The 19,311-nt window shown below is 38.2% G+C and overlaps 1 protein-coding gene across 6 annotated transcripts in view; it reads left to right on the top strand.

Moving 5' to 3' along the window:
* The window catches only part of PPP2R2B (protein phosphatase 2 regulatory subunit Bbeta), a 476,855-nt gene extending 460,954 nt beyond the window's left edge, over positions 1 to 15,901 (top strand). For all 6 annotated transcript variants that reach the window (XM_051978669.1, XM_051978671.1, XM_051978672.1 and 3 more), the window contains 3 exons: positions 7,363 to 7,532; positions 11,351 to 11,442; positions 13,912 to 15,901. In XM_051978669.1, coding sequence (XP_051834629.1) covers positions 7,363 to 7,532; positions 11,351 to 11,442; positions 13,912 to 14,191 — 542 coding nt within the window. In that variant the 3' untranslated portion in view covers positions 14,192 to 15,901. The remainder of the gene's footprint in view (positions 1 to 7,362; positions 7,533 to 11,350; positions 11,443 to 13,911) is intronic.
* The last annotated feature ends 3,410 nt before the right edge of the window (positions 15,902 to 19,311 follow it).

The raw sequence follows: 19,311 nt of genomic DNA, 5'->3' as shown, positions 1-19,311 counted from the left end.
AAATAGGGAGAACCTTCCAAGTATGGGAGTTAACCAGGACAAAGGCAGAGCATTGAATGGAAGAACAGCTAGCAAGCCAATATCCAAGCACACATGCATGGAGAGTAAAGGAATGGGAAAAATAGAAAGGATCCAAGTTATGAAGAGCATTTAATTCCAGGTAAGGGCCTTTATTTTAGATCTTGGAGGAAGTAAGGAGCAGCTGGTTTATTAAATGAGGATAATAACATGGTCAAACTTTAGGAAAGTCACCTTGGTAGAAGAAGGGAAGAAGAATTGGAACAGAGACTGATGTGAGACACACAGACTAACCAAAAAATCTATTGCAGTTATTCAGTTGAGAGGCAATGAGGGCCTTATTTAGAATGATGACTAGGTAAGTAGAGAGAAGAAAGTACATAAGAGAGATATAGGGAAAGTAGAAATGACTAGATTCAGCAATAGATTGGATTGTGGGATGAGTGACCCTGGGAAGGTAAGCATGAAGCTCGGGGTTTTGAGTCTTGAAGCCTTTAGTCCTAAGAAATCCTAGGAGATGAAATGGTTTGGATGGGGAGGATGGAATAATGAATTGTGTTTTGAATATGTTCAGTTTGAGATGTTTAGGGGGCATCTAGTCTAAGATATCCAAAAAGGTAGTTGATGTTTCAGTACTCTATCTCAAGAGCAAGACTAGAGTCCATTATTTAAATCTGGAATTTATCTGTTTAGAGATGATAATTGAATTTGTGAGAACAAGAGCACCAAGTGAAATAGGATAATGGAAGAAGAGAAGAGGACCTGAACCAAGGCCTTAGAGAATAGTCATGGTTAGTGGGCAAGACACGAATGAAGTCCTAGCAAAAACAGGAATGGGTAAGTAGGAGAAGAACCAAGAGCAGTAAATACTCAGAAAGGAGAAAAGTATTCAGACAGAAGCAGTGACAGTGTCAAATACTACAAAAAGAGTCAAAAAGCTCAATAGATTTGATGGTTAAGAGATCATTGTTAACTTTGAAATAAAACAGTTTCAATTGAAGGATGATCTTCAAAGTTAAACTGCAATTACTCACAAACAAAATAAGACCTATAGGATTCTAGTTACTGTGAATGATAAGATTAAAGAGGGAAATGGATGATATAGGATTCTAGTTACTGTGAATGATAAGATTAAAGAGGGAAATGGATGAGTTTGTAGACAGCAAGAGAGAAACTAATAGATAGAAAAAATGAAAGATTAGTGAGTGAGGATGATATAAGAAATAATTTTCTAGAGAAATTAGGAAGGGATGGGATCAAGGATTGAATTTGATAAGGAAAAAGGCCACCTTACTGAGGAAACTAAGATGTGAGATAAGAAGAGGAAATTCTCATCATATACATGGCCTTGGTTTCTTCTCCGTGAAATATAAGACAATATCCTCAGTTGAGAAAGTAATGAAAGGAGTGATTTGGGAGACTTGAGGAAGGATAAGAAGGATTTGAAATAGTTTCTGTAGAGAGTGAGATAATAAAACAGTTAAGAAGGAGTAAAAATGATCACCTTGTTAAACTAAAAGCCTGTGGAGATTAGGCAACATAAATTTGTAGTAGACCTACTCAGAACAGTTTTATGATGTCCTCTAGCTCTGTCCAGCAGTATATAAATGGGAATGAAGACGAATGGTGGCAGTAATCCATGGTTGGGGTTTGGCAGAGCATCAACAGTACAAAACAAAAGAGTGTAGAGCTGAGTTGGTTTGCCAAGGGATCAAGATAGGGAAGGGAGAAGAGTGTAGGAAGGATGAGAGGTGGGACCATTCTCAGGCTTCTGTGCCTAACTGCATTTTGGTCCTGAAATATATCACTTAATAAATGCTTGTTGATTGGTTGCCTATTCAGCTTTCTAGTCAATCCCACACAATATCCCTGCTACGTGCAAAGCCTTGGGCTAATAAGTGCTATAGGGATTGTAGATATAGAGAAGGTCCCTGTCCCATGGAGTTTATAGTGAGATGAGATATGGTATAGCCCAGCCAGCTGGATGGCAGCATGATTTGAATTTATTACAACCACTGAAGCAAAGTCAAAAACTACTGGACCTGGGTAGACAACAAGAGTTTTTATTGCTGTTTTTATTGTTCATTCCCGTGATCTGTGAGTACCACTCTGCTAGCTAGCTCATAGATGCTGCTGATGAAAAAACTTCAGGGGGATTTTTGGAAAAGGACTCAAAGCATGTGCTTTTTCTCTAATCTCTCCTTCTTTAGGATAGATTCAAGCTTGGACTTATCCAGACCGTTTCCCTTATACCATCCCACCCTGAAAAAAGTTTTCCCACAGCCCCAGTTACAATTCACAGAAACTACCGCCACCACCTTGCCCATGACAAGCATATATCAAGATATAAGGTTATTATAGCACATTTTTGTGTAGTCAACCTTCCAGGGGCTCATCTTTTCTTAGCACTAACCACACACTACCAGCACCTCCTCTCCTCTATTGCTTATTTATTCTTCTTTCACTGGGGAAGTCCCAGATAACCATTCATCCCTAAAATGATGCCGTGTTTCTTGCCAAGAAAGGAGAATTGGAGGAAGAAACAGTCCTTCCAGTTTTTCCCTAAAATCATAAAATGTCTTATCAAATGTAAGCCTGTTCTTTCTCAATTTGACTCATTTATGCATTAATTACATCATCCTAACAAAAAATAAAATGCTAGTGGATTCATGATTTCACTGATGTGAGTATTCCCATCATCAATCATTCTATGCAATTCTTTCATTTCCCTCCAAAAAATTCTCCATAAATATCTACTCTAACTCTTGGAGGCTTTCCATTAGGTCTTTCACCAGTTCACAGATCCACTTTAGCCCTTGGGCTCTCCATCTGTTATACTTTTTTCTGAATATATCACCAGGCCACCTCCATTTCTGACAATTTCCTAGAAAAATAGCTTTTGTCCTTTAAGTCCTTTAGAGGCACAGGAATGTAGTACAGGGGCAGCCAGGGGGGACAGTAGATAGAGCTCCAAGTCTGAAGTCAGGAGCACCTGATTTCAAATCCAGCCTCAGACACTAGATGTGTAACTTTGGACAAGTCATCTGACCCCATCTTCAAAATGATCTGGAGAAGGAAATGGCAGACCATGCCAGTACCTTGCCAAGAAAACCCTAAATAGGATTACTAAGAATAAGGCATAAATGAAACAACTAGACCACAACAAAATTAATCTGCAGGTCTACTAAAAGAAAATGTCATATTTTTAATTTCTTTACATCTGACAAGACATATACTGATTAATATAGAAATCATTTATCTTTGCACTTATTATCAAATGGTAATCAGTTTTTAAAAGTTCCCATTCCCTTTGGCTTACTAAAATCATTCTCTTAGTAATAGTGACCTGCACTTCATGAAATTTCCATGAATTCCATGAACTAGAGTTCTTTCACATCCAGTTCTACTGCATGAATGAAAGCAGTACACAACCTTACAGTGCTGGTGCTGGAAAGGACTTAGAATAGAATCTTCTCACTCTCATTTTACAAAAGAGGAAAATGAGACCCAGAATGGGAAAGTGACTTGACACTCAGCTAATCTGTAGCAGAATAGGGAACTCAACTCAGTCCTTTTCCCTCCTTCTGTGATTCTAAACTGCCTCTAAAGACCTTTTTTTAAACTTCTTGACTGAGCACAAGCAGAAAATATAACTGTAATATGAGAAAATATATAGGATCAGTTCTGATTTAAAACGGATTCATTAGCTGTTTATTTTTAATGGCCCTATTTCAGTTTTATCCATTTTAAGTGAGATTTCATTTTGATTTTATTCTGGATTTATTTTAATAAGTATTTAGTGAATAGTCACTTGTCTTCATTGAACTGACAATCATTTGATAGAGACAAGACTAGCACATCTGAAATTATTTTTTCCCAACACAAAGACTACTCATGTAAATCTTGAGTACAATGGATGGTTGGGGAGTGTCTGCTTTAGAGTAGTGTTATCAGGAGTAAGGGCTTCATTGAAGAATTGGAACCTGAAGGATGGATTTAATATTTTGATTCATTTATTTAAAGTCATTTCAAGGCTGTGGCACTCATATTTAATTTCAATCAATTAGCAAATATAAGGAAGAGCCTGAACTGGGTAATGTGAAGGATTCACAAGAAACGGTACAAGATAGCAGTCTAGCTGTCTGTTCCTTATCACATGAATGGTGCAAACAGTAAGTAATATAGAGTAGAGTGGCTTGGGAAGACAAGAAGCATTAATTAAATTTCTTAAGTTCTGAGTGCTAGAGAGAAAAAGAGAAAATATATCATTGTTTCTGAGTTCTAGAAACTTACATTCTCTCAAGGATGGGGATAGGGAGGACACTAATAAGTAAATAAAAAATAATTTGAGCAGTCAAGAAAGGATGAGGACATAAGGACGGAGATCAGGAAAGTGACATTTAAGCTCGTAGGAAGCTAAGAAAAGTCTAAGGGGAAAGGTGGAGACCAAGCACATTCCAGGCATGGGGGACATGTCGCCTTTACAAAGGCTCAGAGGCTGTAGATGGAATTCCAAGTTCAAGAACCAATGGTAGCACAGTTTGACTGGGTCTGAGAGGACTTGAAGGGAAGTAATATTGTGTCAGCTCCTATTATGTGCTGGGCAACAAATGAAGAGATGGCTGGCCTGGACTCCCTCCTTAAATGGAGATTCTGGAAGGAAAGGTCTCCAACTTCTCCAGCCAGAGGGAGGGAGAAGTCCCAGGACTGAAATGACCTGGCAGGATCCCAGAAACATGAGCCAGCTCTGCTCGTATAAGTCTTCCACACCCAGCCTCTAAAGGAAAGAGAGGATGATGACTTCTAATTAGCCACAGCTGTTGCCTTCTGCTCCACAGATTAATTAGCTAACCTTCTTAATTGTGGTGGCTCTAGGTTCTGAAGGATAGGATAGGAGAAGGAAGGTATTCCTCAGAGAAAGTACAGACAGAGATGGAAACGGATGAGACCTAGTCAGGGAACATTAAGTAGGCGTTTGGTTGGAGTGTAATGTTCAGAAAGATGAGTTGCTGGAGATAAGGCTTAAAAGAAAGGCGGGTCCCAATTTCCGCAAGGGCTTGAATGCCAAACTAAGAAATTTGAATGACTTTTGACCAAGTTAGTGACTGTGAAAGCAACATCTTGGGGAAGGTTAGTGTGCAGAAAAAATTGAGTGGGGAAAGACCAGAGGCAGAAAACAATGAGAAGATCATGGTCCCAGCCTGGTGATGAGGGTCTGAACAGAAAGAAGAGACATTACAGAGAAAGAACTGATAAGATGAATTAAATGTAATGAGAGGAAAGTCAAAGATGACTCCGAAGTTTTGAATATGGTCGACTGGAAGACCCATAGAATTAACAGGGAGAGGGGGGAGAGGAGGAGATGGCATTTGGTTTAGATGGGTTGAATTTGAGGTGGGATATCCAAGTGGACAGGAATTTGTGAGAGATGTCAAGGCTAAAGTTTGGAAGTTTCAATACTAGTGTTCTCTTTTAAGAAAAAAATAAGTTCTTAAAGTTTACTGCTATTATTTGTTACTTTGTTGCCTTCACATCCTTTTATCAACCAATCAACCACCATCTGTAATGAATAATCAGAATAAAACAGAAATAAAGGCAGCTCAATAAAATCAACCAGCACACCAGCTATGTGTTGATCAACATCAATGGTATATGCAAAATTCCATACCCACAGTGTTCCACCTATATAATTGAAGATAAGAAAAGTGCGTTCTTTTAGTTTTCTCTGAAGCCAAGCTGGAACATGTGTTCTCTTCACCAGTTTATAATGACCAAGAGATAATGCTATATTCCCCCCTAAAAAAATTGTCACAGGAAGACTTTTATAAATAGTTTTTTAAAGAGGTGCCTGCTGACAGAAAACAAGACTGTTGGCTGTTGAGTTCTTATCCCCAGTTGTCTTAAAAAGGAGAAGTAGAGGTCAGGTACTACTTCAGGTAATATCACAATATTATCACCCTTTGAGGACTTGAACTTACCAATTGTCTGCAAATAGGTAGCCTCTGTCTGTCTAATATGCTGAATGAACATCCCAAGACTCTATGTGGTGATTTGAGCAGAGACAAATGTAATAAACCTCCAAAATTTATTTCACTTCTTGATTCAAAAATCTTCAATGGCTTTTGACTGCCTACTAAGCAAAGTTCAAAAACCTTTGTCTGGCATTCAAAACTCTTTAAAATTTGGTCCCACCAAAACTGGGACACTGATGCATGTTTGGTGGATCCAACCATTCTGGAGAGCAATTTGGAACTATGCTCAAAAAGTTATCAAATTGTGCTTACCTTTTGACCCAGTAGTGTTACTACTGGGCCTGTATCCCAAAGAGATCTTAAAGAAGGGAAAGGGACCCACATGTGCAAAAGTGTTTGTGGCAGCCCTTTTTGTAGTGGCCACAAACTGGAAACTGAGGGGATGCCCATCAATTGGAGAATGGCTGAATAAATTGTGGTATATGAATGTTATGGAATATTATTGTTCTGTAAGAAATGATGCAGGATGATTTCAGAGAGACTTACATGAACTGATTCTGAGTGAAATGAGCAGAACCAGGAGATCATTATACACTTCAACAACAATACTATATGATGATCAATTCTGATGGACATGGCTCTCTTCAACAATGAGAGGATCCAAATCAGTTCCTTATCAGTAATGAACAGAACCAGCTACACCCAGCAAAAGAACACTGGAAATGAGTGTGGACCACAACATAACATTTACACTCTTTCTGTTATTATTTGCTTGCATTTTTGTTTTTCTTCCCAGGTTATTTTTGCTTTCTTTCTAAAACCGATTTTTCTTGTGCGGCAAAATAACTGTATAAATATGTGTGTATGTATACATATATGTATATATATATATACACATTGTATTTAACATATATTTTAACATATTTAACATGTATGGGACTCCCTGCCTTAGGGGAGGGGATAGAGAGAAGGAGGAGAAAAGTTGGAACAGAAGTTTTTGCAAGGGTCAGTGTTGAAAAATTACCCATGCGTATGTTTTGTCAGTAAAAAGCTATAATAAGAAAAAAATTTGGTCCCACAATAAAAAGGAGGGTGCAGTAAAGAGAAAAAAGAAGAGCAGGAGGAGGAATGAAAAGCAGAGAAAGCACAAGAAAACACTCCCTGTGGCCTTAGATTGTTTTAATGTAGTAGATTGTTTGTCTTTAATGTAACCATCAAAGAGAATGTCTGCATTTGATGGATGACATCAATGGAGGAAAAACTCCAAAAGACATCACTCCCCAAGTTGTTCCTCCTTTCTCCCGTTCCTAGCTCTGGTTTAGAATTGTTTAACTGGAATACTCTAGCTTTAGCTTGTGCTCTTCTTTTACAGTTTTTGAGGAGCCAGAAGATCCAAGCAACAGGTCATTTTTTTCTGAAATCATCTCTTCAATTTCTGATGTGAAGTTCAGTCATAGCGGAAGGTACATTATGACCAGGGATTATCTGACCGTCAAAGTTTGGGACCTCAACATGGAAAATCGGCCCATTGAGACTTACCAGGTACAGTACTGGGTTAATCACTCAGGGATTGGATGAGCCCTCATAACACAAAAGAAATATAAGATGTAGGATTTATCGTCAAGAAGCTTACAGTCTGGACTTCCATTACCTCCTAGTTGTTCCATCTGTTTAAGGCCAAATATAATTAACTGCTATATTACGTGGACCTCCTATAGTGCCCGAGGATTCCTAGAAGACAGAGCTTAGTATAAATTGTAAGAGCGAAGGGTGTCTCTCATGAACAGAAAGAAATAGGTGTTGGCTTGAAATTTGTGGTATTTGAAGGGATGGGAATGCATTCTAAGAAGGGCACTGAAGGTAAGCAAAGGCACAGAGATATGATGAGTGTGGCGTGTACCCTGACATTTGGAATCAGAGGTATTTTCAGAGTCTTAAGAACTAGAAGGAAAAAAATAAAGAAAAAGTATATGAGAAATATGAAAGAGACAGAAACATGAAACAATAGGGAATAAAGCAAGGTAAACATGCACACATCTAGGAGTCAGCCATATAAAATATATTACTTGACATTTGTTTTTCTACTAGAAATAATCAAGTCATTGAGAATGGAGCACAAATAAAATCCTATTTATACAAATATGCATTGAAGAGCTCTCTAAGTGAAGTTCAGATCAGGGAAATAAATGCCAAATGCCTCTTGGGAACAAACCCAAGACAAAGCCCAGTAGTTCTTAAGCTCCAGGACTGAAGGAGAGGGGCAAGGAAACCAAACAATTCATTATATATAAGCAAATGTAATCCTATGGCATTAGAGACATCTTCACAGTCTTAACAATTTGAGATTATAGCCCTATTAATGAACTAAGAATAAATGGAGGATAATTCTACAAGAGAACTGAGAATGATATCTAGGGAAAGAAACATTGAACAATAGAGGAGGAAGAAAGCTGGAGTTATCAGGAAGCATGGTATAGTAGGACTAATCTACAATTCTGAAAGTCCTGGGTTCAGATTCTTTCTCAAAAACTTAAGCTGTATCATGGTGAGCAAATCACTTAATCCCTCAAAACGAATTCTTCATCAACAAAAATGAGGGAGATGATCTACATCAATACTGTCAAACTCAAAATAGAAATAGAACTAATCCATATATAAGGATCCCTGGGGGATATATTGACAGCTTTAAAATATAATATTATCTATGTTTTTATTTTATTTGTTTTTTTGTCAAATAATTCTCAATTACATTTTAATCTAGTCCTGGCTATACTTAGGAGTACTGTAGGCCACAAGTAGACTAGTTTGATACCTCTGGCCTCTAAAGTTTTTTCAGATCTTTTTCACATTTACACTATGAGGGTTAGGAGGCAATGTGGAGTAATTGATAAGAGTGCTACATTTATAATCAGGAAGACCTAAGTTCAAATCACTTGCTTACTTTCTGACTTGGGGAAAATCACTTAACTAACCAGTATGAGTCTCAGTTTCTTCATTAATAAAATGAGATAGTTGGGTTAAATGACTTCAAATGTCCATTCCAGCTTTCAAATTTTGATCATGAGTTTAACCCAATAAATATCTGCCCCAAGTCACTATCCCAAGCAACTTCCCAACCAAATTTCTGTCATGGCACTATTTCTCTCACAGAGCCACCTTCTTGCCTCACTCCAAATGAAAATATTCCTGGAGTCAGGACAGCTCTTAGGCACTGCCTTCCATCCTTCATTGGGTCACTTTAACTAGTGCTAGGGGGGAACTTGGGTATTTTCCCCTACTCCATGTGTGAGGAAATGAGAAGCTGAGCATGTTCCCTAGCCACTGAACTGGAGACAGCTTGTGCTTTAGGGCATGGGTTCAGAGTGGGCCAAGTGCTTAACAGAGCTTGACCTTTAATGGTTTTGATTATTTTTTATACAAGACTAACCTGAAGGGGAAAGGGAAAATCTGGGGAAGCTGCTTTCAAGTGTTTCATGGCAGTTTCATGTTGGTCTTTTTACCCCCTGTTTAATAGGTCAATATTAGCCATTTGGAAATTCAGTATTAATGGCCCCACACTTCATTCACCATCTGGTCATTTAGCAAACCTATAGCAATTGTTCTGAAGAAGATAAAAAATTAGAGAAAGCTGTGGTTTAAAGCTCACATTTCCTTCCCTCCTGGGCCTTATAATAGAATAAAGAGATATGCTACAAACATAATAAATTATGCTGTACAATTATATAATAAATGCATTAGAGGGGTATAGAACAAAATGCTAATTAAGGTGGAAGGTCATTACTGACCATCCCTGTGACCAGCACTCTGACAAGTCCAAAACCTAGAATCTGTGCTTACAAGTTCATTGATCTTCCTCAAAGGCCGTCTCTACAGAACTCATACTGGCATTTAAATTGTTGTCAAATAAATCTGATTATTGAACACCTATGTTTAGTACTGAGAGAAGTAAAAAACCTGGCCTCTTCCCTCAAAGAGTTTATATTCTAATTGAAGAGGGAGAATAGATATACATTTATGTCAAATTAACAATCCAAGACAATCAAGTACCAAGGTAGGTGATCTAGATGCTAAATGCTCCATAAATCGAGAGGAAGAGAGGGAAAGAATTGGGGGGTTGAAGGGAGAACCATTGTGGAGAAGATTATAACTGACTTGGACAGGATTAACTGGATGAAGAGGAAAGGGAAGGACAGGAAATGTAGCAATTCCACTAAATATAACAAATATAAACTAACTACAATGAGCAATATTGTGTGGTAAACTATGGTCTCTACAAAGATAAAACAAAAGTCTACACTCAAAAGGAATTTACATTCTACTGGAGCATGAACAATAGATTTGGAAAATAATATATAAATCAACATAGCTAGCTAGAATCATGTTCCAGCGGAGAAGAGGGAATTGGACGCCAGGCTGAGAAATTTGGATTTTATCCTATAGACTGTGGAGAGTGATTAAAAATTATTAACTGGGGGAATGGTTGAATTAAATCACTATTTGGAAGGAAGATGAGATTGATGTCAAATATACAAGATGGATTAGAGGCAGTGAGATCAACTTAGGGCTTTTACAATAATTAAGAGATAAAGTAGTGAAAGCTGACTAGTAACAATAGTGGAAGTAAATGGATGTAAGATCATTTGGAATCTAAGTATTTGGGGACTTTTGCCCAGAAGCTAATAACAGAGGATCCTTATTTAGAATTCACCAACTCTTAATTGTCTGGGTTCTTCTCTGACATTATTTATGTTGAGAGGTCACAAGACCATGCCATTAACAACAAAAAACAAAAGGGGCAAGCAGCCAAATCCATGACAAAGCATGTTCTCATTCCTAAAATAACCTGTGGGTGTTTTACCTTGACGTACTCTCTCTTTCCCATCTCAATTATCTTTCCCCACTTTACATATATTTCTTTGGCTTTACTTAAATTCACTGTCCCAAGACCTAGATACTTCAAGGAGAAACATAAAACCCAAACATAAAACTGCCTTGGGCAACCATCTACACATCCAGAGTTCATCCTTGGTACTCACAGACCATCTGGAGGGTAGTAGTGACATAGCAAAACAAATGACTATAATTTTCTGGTACACACCTTTATCTTGTAGACCTTGCATACATCTGTCTTCTTCCATAAAGTAAATACTGTCTCCTAATTTTCAGTGATAGAGGAGAGCACCTCAGGTTTTTCATCTGACATAAAACAAAGATAATATTATTCCCCACAATCATGAGTACCACCACCATCCCTTGAAATGAAGAATCAGCAAATTGAGTAACACTGGAAATGTCCACTGACATACTCATAAAAATGAAAATTAGTTCACTGGCTTATTCCTTTCTTTCTCTTCCCACAGGTTCATGACTACCTCCGCAGCAAGTTGTGTTCTCTCTATGAAAATGACTGCATTTTCGATAAATTTGAATGTGTGTGGAATGGATCAGACAGGTGAGAAACACAATAAAGAACCTCTTTGTCCTCAGTTGTCTAAGGTGGGAATTGGACAGTGTATGGCAAAAAGAAAAAAAAAATGTTGACTTCTAGTTGGCCAGATCCATAGCATGGATCACATCTAATGGGTAGCCTAAATGATGATCTGTGTCCTAGAAAGCAGAGATACTAAGAATGAAATATAGTCCCATAAGATACCTTTTTTACTCAAGGATAGAAACTTCCTATCATAGAAGGAATAATTAATACTCCTGGCTCCTGGTATTTTTTTTACTCTAATCCAATCCAATACTCAAATTTAATCAAAACTACCTACTAGTTCAAGCCACTGTGTCAGATACAGGGACTACCAAGACAAAAAGAAAAGCAGTCCCTGCCCTCAAGAAGTTTATATTCTACAAAGGCATTTTTTAAAAAATACAAGACCAATATAAAGAGAATATATTTCCTTAGGCCTCAGCTTCTTCATCAATAAAATAAGCGGGGTGGATTAAATACCCTCTGAATACACTTCTAGCTACAGAGCTAAGATCCTATAATTCAATAATACTCTAAGCTTATAATTATTTAGGAAAAATAAACAGAAAATAAATACATCTTATAAGCTCTGTCCATCTTCAGGGCCAAGTCTGCCAGAATTAACATGAATTGAAAAACGAAATCATCTCTGCCAAAAATTCAGTCCTGACAGCTAGTTTTTCATTGTTATTACATTTCGGTGGTTCATTTTTAGCTTTAAAATTACCAAAGTCAGCATAGTCTAAGGAACATAGTTTAAGAGATGGCTTTCAGTCAGAAAAAAAAAATTGTTGTTCCTTTTCTCCCTCTGATGAATCCTGATTGTTTGACCTAGGGCAAATCACTTAACCTTTCAGTGTTCTCATAAACCTTCTTAAAATTTTAAATTGAAGAGCAGCTGCTAGCCAGCTTGGATAAAGGAAATTTCCTCACTCCGAGTTACCTACAGTAATAAAATTATAGGCCTATTTTCCACCCTCCCTCCACCCCCCCTGCAAAAAAATACAGATAATTTTTCCAAATTTCCTAAGTAAACAACTCCCATATCATAACAGGTTACCTACTACCTTTGTACCAATAACAAAGAGCAGGATTAATTAGCTTCTGTTTCTACACTGTCTGACAAAGGGCAATGTTTGCAAGTGTTTTATGAAATACCATTATTGTCACTAGCATTGAGAATCAAATGTTTAACTCAATTTTCTTTCTGCTGTCTGGTAGGTTTTCTCTGATATGCAAATGAATGTTCTCAAATATTTTTAAAAAGTGATCAGAATGAATTCTAATTGTAATTCTGCTACTAATAATAAATAAAACTGGGAAATCACTTTTCTCTTGCCGGTTTCTTCATCTATAAAATGAAGGGATTAGATTAGAAGATCTCTCAGGTCTCCAATTCTACCGGTAAAGTGTGGGTTCCATGAAGGCAGAAATTATAGCAGTTGTTTTGTTTGTAATTTTTTAAAATGACACAGCAGAAGAATTAGATTTATATGAACAAATTAAAACAGAACAAAGCTGAAGAGGAAACGTCTACACAGTCAAAAACAGCAGATCAAAATGTAAATGATTTTACAAGCAACCAATTAATCATATAATTTAAACCAAAAAGCATGAAGTACCTGTTCTGTTAAAAATTTTGTTGTGCTAGACACTAGGGAAACAAAGACAAAACAACTGATACAGCTCCTGCCTTCCAGAAGCCCCAAGGCTTTAACCTAAGAGTTGCTGAGTTTAAAACTTGTTCTCTATACTACATGACGCTGCTTCCTGTTGTATTAATAATATAAACAATAAGAAAAATATATGTATTCTTTTCTCATAGATTGAAGGGAAAAAGTATTTCTTGATAAGTTGCTACCCAAATATTTCTTACATTTTTTTCATCATAAAATATATTTCCTTATAAAGATTGTTGACAGTGACAAGACCTTTCCCATTGCCCACTTAAGTATATTTCTAACTTGTTTGAATAAGTCAAGTTAACAAACGGTTGAAGTAACTTCTTTTTCATCATTACTTTTTCTCCTATTATAATACTGATGTTGACCTTTGTCCCAAAAATTAGTTGTTTATTTAACAAAAAATCCAGATCTTTCAGATTAGGTAAACATGGATGACTTCATAGTTTGACTTAGGCAGCATGTAAATTCATAATCAAATTTGCAAAAAAAAATAATATTTTTTAAAATTTGGGATTATTTATTATTCATAAATATCAGTCAATTCAGGACCCGATAACCAGATGTCTAACACAATAAAAATCAGCCATTCTAAAGCCATTTAACAATGATCAGTATAGCAAATCCTTCAACAAACCCATCCTTGCCTTTCTTTCCATAAAACCACCAAGGTAGAAGATTATCAAGGGATAGAACAGCAATGGGTGTGGTGATGGTCCCAATTCACCATGTACAACTAATCCCTCTCTCCCCTCACACTTTGCAGTGTCATCATGACTGGATCCTACAACAACTTCTTCAGGATGTTTGATCGAAATACGAAGCGTGATGTCACCCTGGAGGCTTCCAGGGAAAACAGCAAGCCCAGGGCCATCTTGAAACCCCGCAAAGTATGTGTAGGTGGCAAACGGAGAAAAGATGAGATCAGCGTGGACAGTCTGGACTTTAGCAAAAAGATCTTACATACAGCTTGGCATCCTTCAGAAAATATTATAGCAGTGGCGGCTACAAATAACCTATATATATTCCAGGACAAGGTTAACTAGGAGGACAAGTTATACTTAATAAGCTTACATACTGAATACTAGTCAAACAAGTTTTTAAATATTTCTTTGGGTTTTCATTTTATTCATTGACTTTAATTTTCCTATGCAGGAAACAATTGGATAGAAGAAAAGCAGTCCAAAGGCCCCCAAAGTCCCCAATTTTAAGAAACTGTGTTGGCAAATCCAACAAATAGGTTCAGAATACTTTTGTTTAGAATTGAGAGCTGCCAGGTAAACCAGAACCCTTCCATAGTTGACTTGAATTTCTGATTCTTTTATTATGCAGTTCTCTCTGGTGAGTCCAGTGTTTTGTTTCTAGGTGTCTGCTGAGGTGAAATGAGGTTGTCTGTAGTATTTAAGGGGGGGAGGGGGAAGATAAGATTTTTTTTAATTAAGCAATTCCATTTGATTGAAAAATAAACACTGTTTACTCTACTTTTGGATAAAAATCTGTTTGCTTCCTAGAAAACCAGAATTGCTTTCCCCCTCATTTAAAAAAAAAATTCTTTTTTGTTGTTGCTGTTCCAAATATACATATATATATATACATATTTTTACTTTTTATGAGACTCTGCAGGCAGATGTTCAGGACCAAGGTTAGAGTTTGGTTAAAAGTTGTATGTACACTAAGGCTCCTTACATTTCTCTGTTACAACCCCAGGAAGATTTGGTTCTAGATATGCTTCTGTGCTTTGGTGAATTAGTAGAAAACACTTAAAAGAGAATTTCCAAAGTCTGCCATGATAAACTTATAGGGGCCTGGACTCTACCCTCTTTTATTTAATTTTACTTTTTTCTCTGTCTGCTTCTTTTAAGTAATTATTTATTTATTTACTTATTCATTCCTTTAATGAAAGCCTAAAGACAAAAAAAAAAGTTGCTGCTTATATTTTGACATTCCAAATGAGGGATCATCCCTTTCCAGAGTGTCCCAAATTGGAAACTGACACTCAAGAATTCTCCTTATTCCCCCACTTCTTCCCTCAGATATTAGAGCCAACAGAGTAACAAAGCCCAGTTGATGCTGGAATAAGATTAATCAATTTTAAAAGGCCATTTTCTGAAAGCTAATTGGAATTTGCAACACCCCCAAAAGCTTACTCTTTTCCTTTCCAAGGTGAAAACCCATGAGGTTGGACTACTTCTCCTAGTGTAAAAACTGTGCATGAAAGGAACAAACTGTCTGTGAAATCCACCGGAATCTGCTAAGATTGTCTAATCCTTCAATGCCTCCTACTCAATTGGGGTTTCTGACTTGTGACCCTTCCTGAGAAATGCCACTGATATCCCCCTAAAGTACCTCAGGGAGTACAACTCAATGAATTCAAAGGATTTCTGGCTCCTGGGAGAGTTCCCACAAACACACCAGGGCCTGGATTTCACAGTAGCTGCAGTATTTGCTCAGGTGCTGGCCACTCACTCAACCTTTCATAGACCATCTAACCTGCCACCTGAGAGAAGAAAGGTGGGTCAGGACAGACCTCATGGGCGGCGATCGTTAAAGGCGGGTTTTCATTGGTATGTGGCTTTCCATAGAGCCAGAAAAATCACAACTTTCAGGGTTGACATTGAAGGGAACATTGCCAGGACTGGGGAATAAGGGGAAATAGCAGAAGTCCATCCTATTTTCCCAGTGTCTTTTTTGTTTTACCTTGTATCAAAAGCCTGTTCTGTAACACCCCAAGTAAAATTCTCTCAGTTGTCCTCTTAGCTTGTTGTGTGGACTTTCTCCTTGTCATCCTTGTTCAGTTCATTAGGATGTTTTGCCTAGAGCGCCAAAACTTCAATCAAAATGTGGGGAGAGAACATGTTAGCCAGTAACCACTATATATCGTGTTAAAATATATATTGTACTACTTTGTACCCAGAATCAAAGGATGTGGACTAGATACACTTTAAGGTCCCATATAAGTCTGTGACTACAAAATAAGCCAGACATCTCTAGTGCTTTTCAAAATTGTTTTAAAAGGTTCCCCATCACCTTGGATTTTCAACCCTACCCTATCCCCTCATACATCTTGTCAATTATCACTGACTTCCTAAAATAATTTAGTCCTTTGACATTCATTTATCTATGAGTTTTCTATATGAATTTTCATGGGTTTTTCCATATGATCTGTCAGTCTTATCCATGGAAGGATCCTTCCATGTTTTCAGTTTGGAAAGGAGGAGGCAGGAAACTTCTTGAGATATCACATTTTCTTATGACCAGATACAAAAAAAGTAATATTTATCCAACTAGATAGGAGTTGGAATTTTACTGAAACTCAAAGTTGTGATGTTTGAGCATCGGAGGGCCAGCTGACTGAACTGCTAAAAGGAAATTAAAAGTGTGGTGCTGTGAGCAGCATAAAGGGCAATTAGAGGACCCTGTAAGAAAAGCTGAGGGTAACTGGGTTCCAGGGGTAAGGAGGAGGAACACTGACACAGTCTGCCAGAGGCACGTTCAAAGGAAATCTCCAAGCAGTGATGGAGAAAGATCAGAGGATCATCGTGAGCCAAGAGACTCCAAGAAAGAGAAACCAACTTAGTTAACACAGAGTGTGTGTCCCAGACCTGATGTATTACTATCTCTGAAGTGGTTAGTCTACTGGGACCCCACCAAGCATGCAAAAAGGTTGACAGCTTACAATCAATACTGGGAGCACTGATGCAGGAAGCAACATTATCACATCCAAGATATTACCCCACAGCCCAGCATCGGCACTAAATATCTCCCATAACGAGACTATGGGAAGTGACAAGGGCCATTATTCTCAGCCTACAATCTTCCCTTGCAGAAAGAGAGGAGCTGCAAATGTCCCATCAGATTTCCTTGTGGGAAGGAGCTTTGGCTTCCCACAGTAATCTCCCTTTAAGAGTCAAGCGTGTGCTTAATATAGCAAGATGGGGGTGGAGAGGAGACTGGCGGTTTCATTTGTTCTGGAGCCCCTGTTGCAAGAGGAGAGACCCCCCCATTGGCTGACAGTTGGTACATCAACAATTTTCAGCTAGGGTTGGAAGGGAAGTGGTGGGGGCGGGGAGGCCAATTTTATTCTATGCTTTCCAACTCATTCTAATAAAGAAACTGCCTTTCCCCAGTTTGGTTGTCTTCAGGCTGTCTGGCTGCTGCATAATCAAAAGTCATATTTCATCTAAGCCAGGGAATTCCAGCTCCACATGTGGAGAGCTTATATTCATCCTGAATCTATCGGATGGAATAGCTCAAAATTACTGTTGCATGTGAAATGCATTTTGCTTGGTAGAGGAAGGTTCGTTAATTCTTACCATTTGCCGGCCACACGCTCCTAATTCTATGCCTAAGGGATGCGGAGGAATTGTTCCTTTGTGGGAACAGGAGGAGAAGGCCAGGGTTGGAACACTAGGGTCCTCTTTTTTTTTCTTAATCTCAGCTGCTGATTTGCAACACCAGACTCCATTTCATGAGGCCTCCTTCCCTTCCTGAGAAGATGGGGAAAATAGCACTTATTAGTCCCTTTGAAGAACTGGAAAGGTTAATTAGCTGATGTTTTCAGTGCCTCCCGCTGGAAGACTCAGTTGAACCACAAAGAGGTTATTCTTTCCTTGAAGATCAAGGCCCACTGGAAAAAATTCACTCTCTGTCCATCATTCTCATCACTACCACCGCCATTCCCAAACCCGTTCAAAGCTGAGCTCTTTTTAAAAGCATAAACCACTCCCGCACTGAGAGGGTATGTGGGACTTCAGGAGCAGAAGGGGCTCCAAAGAACTAATTGCTTTGATCAGGATGGTGATGGTTAATTTAACTTCAGACTTTATCCCCAGGCATTGTCCCACTGTGTTCAGAGGGAGACAAGGAGGGGGTCTGAATGAAGCAGGTTTAGGTTTCCTGGTTCTCTAACTCTGATTGATTCTGCTTGATTAATAGGATGAGATGGGGAAAAGGCCTAAACATCCCACTAATGGATTCAACTCGCATGTAGAATCATATCTGAATTCATGAGCCTAGACATGATTCATAAAAGGCCAGGCTTAGTGTCAGAAGATCTGCATTCAAGTCCTGTTTCTGTCACCTTCCAGGCTGTATCACTAAGAAAATCACTGAACCTCTGAGTGTTCCCAGACAGTTCTCTAAGACTGGTTTATACAGATAGGTTGTAAGTCTGCATTAGTGAACGTGATCTTCACCCTGGGAGTTTTCTATATGGAAGAAATCAGAGGCCCAAACCATTGTTCTTCCTCCCACAGAAATATTCCCCGAGAGAGAGGTAGCTTCTTTATGTGCTCCTAAAATAAAGCCTGGGTAGATTTTATCTTTTTAAATGAGTGCTTTCTATCTGGACTGGGAATGTATTGGCAATTGCACCGGCCTGATGGTAATAAAGTCATATGCTTGCAAGAAGATCATAATAGCTTCATTTTTCATGAACATGTTAATATGACTCACAGTCATGTCAGGATGTTTGTATGAAATAATGGTAATTAAAATGAATGGTGTCACTATCTATTGCAGAGACATTTTTACATTGTTTATCTCTCTTCCTTCATCTTCCTTCTCTCCACAACCCTGTAATCCAGGGAGAACAGAAATCATTTTGCAGCTAAGACCCAGGTGATTTACCCAATATTATACTGCAAGTTAATGGCAGAGCTGAGAGTAGAATTCAAGTTTGCTGGGTTCTATTCTGATGTTCCTTCACCAATGCCAGATAGATACAAGGTCAAGCCTGCACTAGGGATTATTCTAAAATGTGCAAAAGTCCTGGAAACAGGGCCAGAAGTACTGTGCTTTGCTGTCATTTTCCAGGAAAGATAAGTATTTTGACTGTCAAACAAAAGTTAGTAGGATATTTAAAGCATCAGACTGATGCAAGCAAATCAGAGCAAAGTAAACCATAGGTTTTCAAGAAAAGGAAAGGAAGCAAGGAAGGAAGAGAGGGAAGGAAAGAGGGAGGGAGGGAGGGAAGGAAGGAAGGAAGGAAGGAAGGAAGGAAGGAAGGAAGGAAGGAAGGAAGGAAGGAAGGAAGGAAGGAAGGAAGGAAGGAAGGAAGAAGGAAGGAAGGAAAGGAAGGAAGGAAGGAAGGAAGGAAGGAAGGAAGGAAGGAAGGAAGGAAAAAAGGAAAGGAAGGAAGGGAAGGAAGGAAGAAAAGAAGGAAGGA

Source organism: Antechinus flavipes, chromosome 2, assembly GCF_016432865.1.
Source record: "Antechinus flavipes isolate AdamAnt ecotype Samford, QLD, Australia chromosome 2, AdamAnt_v2, whole genome shotgun sequence".
NCBI lineage: Eukaryota > Metazoa > Chordata > Mammalia > Dasyuromorphia > Dasyuridae > Antechinus > Antechinus flavipes.
The sequence above is the reverse complement of the archived record's forward strand: the minus strand, read 5'-3'. Positions and strand labels throughout refer to the sequence as shown.